Source organism: Sminthopsis crassicaudata, chromosome 1 (assembly GCF_048593235.1).
Source record: "Sminthopsis crassicaudata isolate SCR6 chromosome 1, ASM4859323v1, whole genome shotgun sequence".
NCBI classification, from domain to species: Eukaryota; Metazoa; Chordata; class Mammalia; order Dasyuromorphia; family Dasyuridae; genus Sminthopsis; species Sminthopsis crassicaudata.
In genome coordinates, this window is record NC_133617.1 from 548,963,231 (window position 1) to 548,971,882 (window position 8,652).

The 8,652-nt window shown below is 37.8% G+C and overlaps 1 protein-coding gene across 1 annotated transcript; it reads right to left on the reverse strand.

Moving 5' to 3' along the window:
* Positions 1 to 1,858: 1,858 nt before the first annotated feature.
* On the reverse strand, positions 1,859 to 6,505 carry LOC141550877 (uncharacterized). The gene is made up of 2 exons (XM_074281973.1): positions 6,032 to 6,505; positions 1,859 to 2,903 (listed from the first exon to the last, which is right to left on the reverse strand). The coding sequence occupies exon 2, from the start codon at positions 2,885 to 2,887 to the stop codon at positions 1,859 to 1,861; it is 1,029 nt and encodes a 342-aa protein (XP_074138074.1). The 5' UTR covers positions 2,888 to 2,903; positions 6,032 to 6,505.
* Positions 6,506 to 8,652: the final 2,147 nt, after the last annotated feature.

Below are 8,652 nucleotides of genomic sequence, written 5' to 3' on the forward strand. Positions count from 1 at the left end.
AAACATATTTCCATACTTGTCATGCTGCACAAAAAAAAAAAATCAGCTCAGAAGGGGAAAAAAAACATTGTGTATTTTTGTCATTAAAATCATATAAAAATCACAAGTCTGCAATTATTTAGCATATAGAATATTTTGAACAATCACATATAATCCTTTTTTGTTATAAGCATTAAATCTATTCTTTAATAATCTAAATTTAAAGTTAATATTAAGATAATATATTATTTAAAATTCTTAACAAATAGTAATGGAACATTGCAATGTATTTTCTGAGCTTCCTTCCTGCATCTTTAAGAGCTTCATTGTCAATTTAAATTCATCATGTCAGAAACTAAGTTTACCATGTAAAATGTATAATAGCTCTCTCATAGGGTCATTGTTAGGGTTAAATGAGATATTCCAAGCAGAAAATTTTGTAAATTTTAAGGTGTTCTTTAAATGTTAACTATTAAATCATTTGTATCCTTGGAGAGAAGTTTCAGTTGAATAGTGACTTCAAAAGCCATGTTGAGAAATGAAGAGAAGAAATAGAAGAAACATGGGTGGATTTTTCCATCTTATTATGAATTTGAGAAATATAAACACATAAAATATGCATAAAATAATTTGGTAAATGCCAAATTCTATGCTAAATGGTGAATGTACACATAGAAAAACAATCCAATTCCTACTTTCAAACACCTATTTTAAATTGGAAAATGTGGCACATATAGGAAAGTTTAACTTGCAGGGTGGATTGTTGTGGGTCTGCTTCCCTGCAGCTTCACTGGAAACTGAAAGTTTCTTACTGCGCGCCTCACGCTATCACCAGCCTTCGGACGTCTCCGGCCCCGCTCCGGAGACAGGAGCGGGGAATAAGCAAACAGAGAGCCAACATGTAGCAGAACTGGTCTTTATTGTCTGCACCCAAAATGTCTCCCCGAGTTGCCGCTGGCAATTCCTCTTATAGAGGTTCTCGGACCCTCCCCGAAACCTCCCATCGTGGGCGGGGCCAGCTCCCTTATCAATGCCTAGTCGGGTTTCTCCTTTTATGGCCAGGCGACTCATAGCTCTACGCATCCACAGACACGTAGCTCTATTAATCAACCCGGAGCAACATTCTGGAGTTGACTGACATTAGGGCAGCTCCCTTCCGCACAGAGAAGATCGGTTCTAGGCCCTTTACAATTCCCCCTTTTTGTTTAAAAAGAGGACGGTCTAATACAGCCATCACAACTCGGAAGGACATAGATGGAGGTAGAGCACCAGGAATATCAATTATAAAAATTATCAAAATGGAAAATATTCAGAGCACCAGAAATCGAAACACAAATAGATAATATCAAAATACATGTACAACATTAGGCTCATTGATCAGGGGTTGATTACAAATCTCCTTTGGCATTTAAGACATTAGATGCCTTCAGTTCTGTCAGAGACCGACGTAGTGCAAAAAGTATGGCTCGAATCATCAAAGGCAAAAAACACAACATAAATAGTACAAGGACGAGGGCAACACACCCGAGAATTAACCAGTGAATTACATTGTGATAGTCAAGCCCATTCAACCATGCCATCAACGAGGAGGTCGATTCCTCCCATTGCTTATTGAAATCAATTGTCACATTCTCCAATCCATTTATAATTTTGTCAAGGGCCATTAATTCATTTTGTAAAGACGTTTGCATAGAAGCATTACGTAAAAGACGTTCAAGATATGCATAATCAGAGGAATTATATAACACAGGTAATATACAAGAGGCACGATATAAAAAGCTACAAGTAAGTTTCACATATTGGGACAACAAAGCTTGTTGTTTCACTAACTCCAAGGAAACATATTGCAGTTGAGTTATTTGAGAAATCAGCATAGAGTCTATGGCCTCCTGGTGTCATTAACTCGCTCGACTGACGCTATCAAACATAACAAAAAGGCTGTACCGTCAATTGACTGAACTCTACCTTTAAAAGGGAAGCAGGTTTGAATCTGATTAACCTTAGAATGTTTAAAGCAGGTAGTATTTTTCCCTAGTAAACTTCCAAACCTTTCTCCAAAATCCTTCTTCCAAACTCTATGCGGCAGCACCAGCAGTTCGGTAGGATGTTCATGTAGAGGAACATTAATTATAACTGAAATATTCGTAATTGCTAGTGTCAGACCTATCTTCCATAGGTGATTCTGAATATGCCCTTCCACTATGGGTGTTGGTGCAACCAGTACCGGTGCCTCATCTGTCTCCCCATTCCAAAAGCTGATATTAACTTCTGGCAAAAAGGGCCCTTTACGAAACACGCCCGTGGACAAAGGTGAAAATAAAGGCGAGTTCATAACCAGGGTACAAGGGGGAAGGGGACTTTCAACTTCATCTTTTATCTCATGTTCCACGTGGGGAACAGCCAACATTTCAACTATCATCTCGCTAGTCAAGTCATTTAGGTCGCTCGTTTTGAGGGATGATTGCTTAATTCTAAAAGGTTCCAGCATAATGCATGAACTTATCTTTAAGTTATATGTCAGGCATAAAGGGACATCCCGAGTAATGAAAGTGAGCTTCTTAAAATGTTCCTTCCATACCTTTGATTCTTTGTATGCCCCCATACCTTCCAGAAAGGAAACATTTCCTAACGTGGCTAATGGTATAGGCTGATGATGCCAAGTGACCATTTGAAAACTAGACAAATCTGCAATCATATTTCTCTCCTCACTCTTCACCCCTCCTATCAGGCTACTTAATCCTAACAACATGCATGCAATTTGATTCATTCGCATTTGAGTTTCTCGTCTTCCTTCTCTTCTCTTTGCTCGTTGGGTTCGGTTTTTTCCATTTCTCCTCCTTTCTCCTCTACCCCGATGGATTCGTCTTCTTTTTCTCGTACCAACCTGGTCCTTCTGATCGGGATCCATCTTTTCTCCTTTTCCCCTGTTGAGACACAAACAAATCCTTTGCCTCTCACAATAACTTTGTAAGGGCCTTTCCAAACGTTATTCTCATCTTTATACATTATCTTTTCCAATCTTAATTCTTTGGAATCATTTTCCGATTTTTCTGTCATTGATTTTCTTTCTGGTTTATTACCCATGGTATTTTCAACTAAAGCCTTCATGGCCGGGGTTAATCCCTCATCGTCAAATTTCAAAAAATTGATAGTGAAGAGAGCTTTATCAATATCTTGTTGAGTTATTTTCTTGCATCCCATTCCCCCTTTTTGTTTAATGAGCATAGTTTTTAAGGTTCTGTTCATTCTAGTTAATTTTCTTATCATGTCTATAGACAAAGAAGGATTTTTGCCAAAAATTTATATAAGGGTTTGGCACATACATCTGTGCAGGTGTGGGGTATGGGAGGGCTTCCCTAGTTGACTCGTTCCGTATCGTCTGTATCTTGACAGTTCTTTATTAATTGTCTATGCCCAGAGAGGGAGCCACTCTTCTCTGGAGCACAAACATCTCTAGGAATGGCTAGTTCCTAGCATCTAGTGTCAAAAATATACAGAGTTCATGGAACGGTCAAGTTCCCATAATTTGGAAGCTGAGGCCTGTTAGATTTGAGTGAGCTTATAATCCTAATATGAAATTTTTAATTTCTTAATCATTTGGCCTTAAGATCACGAAAATAATAAGAGGACTGAGCTAGTGGGGTGAAATTAGAGTAAATTAATTTCATTTTCCAATACATATGACAATTACACATACATAATTACAAAAAGAACAATAATAATAATATGGGTATGGCTAAACTATTAAAATAAATGGTAGCGCTACCTGATCTAAATAAGAAATCATACCAATGGTGGTTAGTATCCGATGTTACTAAATGAGAGGCCTCGATAAGTTGTCCTGCAGCTATAAGAGTCTGTATTTGATGTTCATTTAATGCGCGCTGATTAGACTCTAATAGTTTCTTCATAACTTAAGATCTGTTTAGGATATCCATATATATGAACTAAAGCAAAGTAATCAGGTAAGACAAAAGGTAATACATGAAATTAACACATAACAGCCCATATCTTAACTTGACAATACACAATAGTTCCAGTACACCAAAAAAAAAGTACACATAGCATTTTCAGGTCATTGTTTTTCCATGCTTCTGGTAAATTAAACATATAATCCCACATTGCAACAATCTCTGAGCATTTTCTTTTTGTATCTAGGTATACATATTTTGTAAAGAGCATTTGGTCCACTTAAATAATTTACTAATATTTCCAGTAAAACCCAAACTAGTAATAATACTATCATCAAAAATCTGTAGAAATTGGCCTTGATATTATAATGTATTTTGGTGGAGTAGGATCGTCGTGGGCAACTATTTGAGCATTTACAGTCAAAGCCTGAGAAACATCTTGTCCAGCACTGCGCAGTCTGCTGGCCAAGATCTCAAGGTCTATTGAATTAACTATACCGAAACCAGTTCCAGCACCACCAAATAAAGTGTCATACCAGGTTCTTTTCTTTCTAACACAATTCATCAGAGGAGGAAAAGTTACATTATTGGTACAAGTTTTAGGAACTCTTATGATTGATGGAGGATGTTTTGTAGGAGGGGGAGGTGTCAGTAATAGATATTTTATCTAATAGTGAGGTTTCAATACCTCTATCAAGATTTTACATGCACAGTTTATCAGTTGCTTTTCAATGTTTGTCTCAGCTTGTTCTCTGCATTCAGTTGGGAAGTCCACACCCTCAGAGTCCACTCTCTTTCCTATGTAGCACTGCTGTATCTGGATCTGGAACAGTCCTTTCCAGCTCAGGGTCAGCTTGTCCTCCTTCCACGTCCTAACCAGGACCCCGTCTCCAAGCTAGAACTCATGCACTGTTGAAACCCTAAGGGAGAAGTCTGAGCAATAAGCCTGTTTAGTTGTAAAGTTTTCAGATGTTAAAGTAAAGACATAACATATTTCCTTAAAAACAAATCCTTGGTTTCAAATATTGGATATAAGGAAGAATTTTGAATCCCTTTAAATCAGTTTGCTTTCTTCAACCAGAAACAGCTGCAGCTTCCTATTGCTGCTCTAGCCCTGCAAAAATACGTTCCGTCTCACAGTCACCTCTCCGTGACTACCTTTTCCAACAAGTTCCTTCTTTTCCCCACTGATTTCTTCTTGAAATCATTTGCTCCCACTAATAAATCCTTCTTAAATCACCTTTATTCTCCTGTCCCATTTCTCTGTTTCTCTCTTCCCAATGCCTACTTGCTCAAACTTTCTCTGACATACTTTAAACACTTCCAAACCAATAACTCTTCTGACTAGATGCTTCATTTAAACTATTAATTAATTTTGCAAATCAATCTCTCTTGTCCCTTTTCTTTAATCACCTTTTTTTTTTAACTTTAAACTTCAAGATTCATAACCCATAATGATAACAAATTACCCAATGTTTCAGAAGCAAACCAAATAGTTTTTTTTTTTTTTTTTCTTCTGCCTGAGTGCTTCAAGGCCACTAGTAAGAAGCTTCCCAGGTGGTATTAAGCAGATAAGATTGTAATGCCGTTACTCCCCTTTAGCAGGCTTTGAAAATCTGCTTTTCAGAGAAAACTTTCCCACCAGTTTAAAATAGTCAAGTTTTTTTTTTTCTTTTGTTTTACTTACAAATTGGTACAACAGGTTAAAAAGTTTAAAATCACAAACAATTTTTAAGACCAATACATTTTGAACCACTCTGAAAGAATTACTATTCTGAATGAATTTCAATTTCCACAATTCAGCCTGTTATTTTTCTAAGCCTGTAACACAGAGGCTGAATTCTTATCTCTTATGAGCTTGCTAACTTTTAACACAGAACAAAAAATTCAAAGCAGACAAACATACACAGACAGACCAGAGCTCTATTTTTTCTATCCAGGCTCTGCATGCTTTTAAGTTAAGATCCACTCCATTCTTTTTACGGAGTTTATATAGCTATGAAGCATATACTCCTGAATCTGTTGGCTCGATATGGGCTTTAACTATTTTTTGTCCCATGCCTCATCTAACTGCGTCTAAGCAGTCAGGCTGTTTGCTTCTTCTTGATTCTAAAAATCAAGGAGCGCGTCTTTTTACTTACCTTTCCTTGTTCCAGCGAATACACTGCCCAGGTCCCTGTTCGGGCGCCACTTGTTGTGGGTCTGCTTCCCTGCAGCTTCACTGGAAACTGAAAGTTTCTTACTGCGCGCCTCACGCTATCACCAGCCTTCGGACGTCTCCGGCCCCGCTCCGGAGACAGGAGCGGGGAATAAGCAAACAGAGAGCCAACATGTAGCAGAACTGGTCTTTATTGTCTGCACCCAAAATGTCTCCCCGAGTTGCCGCTGGCAATTCCTCTTATAGAGGTTCTCGGACCCTCCCCGAAACCTCCCATCGTGGGCGGGGCCAGCTCCCTTATCAATGCCTAGTCGGGTTTCTCCTTTTATGGCCAGGCGACTCATAGCTCTACGCATCCACAGACACGTAGCTCTATTAATCAACCCGGAGCAACATTCTGGAGTTGACTGACATTAGGGCGGCTCCCTTCCGCACAGAGAAGATCGGTTCTAGGCCCTTTACAGTGGATAAAATAATCCACAGCAGGACCATAGCAAAACCTTTGGCACGTTAGCAATCAGCAAGTCAAATATCAATTCTCAGTAGAATGAAGAGCATAGACACAAGATATATTGAAAGACTCAGGGGATTTTAAGATTCAATGGAGTAGCAGATAGTAAGAACTACTATTTCTCCATCTCATCAGAATTAAATAGGGTGACCTTTGTATAAATTCTGATTGTCCCTGAATCCAGCATAGAAGAACAATGGAAGGAAAGGGAAAAGGACAAGGTCTTTGGTGTGTCTTTCCACCCAAAGATAAATAGAAAAAAAATGGATTATATATGATTCATGAACTTTCATTATGTATCATTTAAAAAATGTATTACATTTAACACTAAAGCAATAAAACTTCCATTTGACTAAAACCCACTTTAAACTTCTTTCTACTTTCTTCTGTGTATGTTTAAATATATTTCATTAATGTACTTTCATAGATTCTGTTTGCTTCATCACTATGATATCCTCCCAGATCTCTATCCTCATAGGTCCCCCCTCTCAAATGGAAGCCATCCTGCTTTTTTTCAGTGGATCTGATTCAGGCCAGCCCCCTGTAGTTTAAGCTCAATATTTGGCCTTTATTCAATAGTTAATGCCAAGAAACACTTGGTGTTTATTCAATAATTAACAAAAGGAAATTTACTTAACCATAGCAGGAGAAGAATATTCAGTAAGTATGCATATTGAAGCAACCACTTATTCACATGAGCACAAAGCTCCCTGGCCTGAATTCTCCATCATGATCCACTAACTAACTCCAGAGAACTCCTGCAGTGCTACCTTGTACTTAATCCACCAGACAATAATATCCTCAGAGCCAACCAAAACTTGTGGCAAGTTTAAGTGCCTCTTAAGGAAAAAAAAAACAAAACAAAAAACAAAAAACAAAACAAAAACAAACAAAAACAAACAAAAAAAAACCTTGCCCTAATTTGCAAAGGTCAGAGTTAGGATATTGCTCTCTTTTCACTTTGCTAGTTGTTCTTAAGGTTTTTATAAAGTTTCTTAGAGGATTTCTAGCATTCAAATGACTAGAGGACTACTATTTATCCACTTATCCACTACTTACCCAGCAAGCACTAAGGAAGAAATTTGAAAACTAAACCACAGAAACATAACAAAAACTAAAATAAACAGGTCCCTAAAGTAGTGACTTTATCTGGCCCAGTCCTAGGGAGCCTTAGTTCTAAATTGTGTCCATATAATGAGCAATGTTAAATCTTTGCACTTTACAATGGATTTCCAAAGGTAAAATGATGATCAAAGTAAAAGCAATACGGGGAATATCAGGAGTATAGAAAAAGAATGTTATTCCATTTGTAGTCACATAAAAAGGTGCTCTAATCACTAATGAACAGAGAAATGCAAATAAGACAACTCTGAGATACCACTACACACCTGTCATATTAGCTAAGATGACAGGAAAAGATAATAATGAATATTGGAGGGGATGTTGGAAAACTGGGACACTGATGCATTGTTGGTGGAGTTGGTGAAAGAATCCAACCATTCTGAAAAGCAATTTGGAACCATGTTCAAAAAATTATCAAACTGTGCATACCCTTTGACCCAGCACTGTCACTACTGGGCTTATATCCCCAAGAGATTTAAAGGAGGGAAAGGGACAGACATGTGCAAAAATGTTTGTGGCAGCCCCTTTTTTTAGTGGCAATAAGTTGGAAACTGAGTGGATGCTGGAATCAGGATTTGAGGACTGGAAATCGAAGGGGAACACCAATTTCAGCTCTGGCTGAATGGCTGAATAAATTATGGTATATGAATATCATGGAATATTATTATTTTATAAGAAATGCCTAACACTATGATTCCAAAGAGACCCGGAGAGACTTACATGAACTGATATAAGTGAAATGAGTAGAACCAGATCATTGTACATGGCAACAACTAGATTATACTATGATCAATTCCGGTGGACGTGGCTCTCTGCAACAATGAGATGATTCAGACCAATTCCATTGATCTTATGATGAAGAGAGCCATCTATACCCAGAGAGAGAGGCTGTGGGAACTGAGTATGGTTCACAACATAGCATTCTCACTCTTTTTATTGTTGTTTGATTGCATTTTATTTTGCTTCTCTCT

Bases quoted from the DNA above. Each gene is read 5' to 3' on its own strand.
- LOC141550877 (XM_074281973.1), bottom strand. From the start codon at position 2,887: ATGGATCCCGATCAGAAGGACCAGGTTGGTACGAGAAAAAGAAGACGA.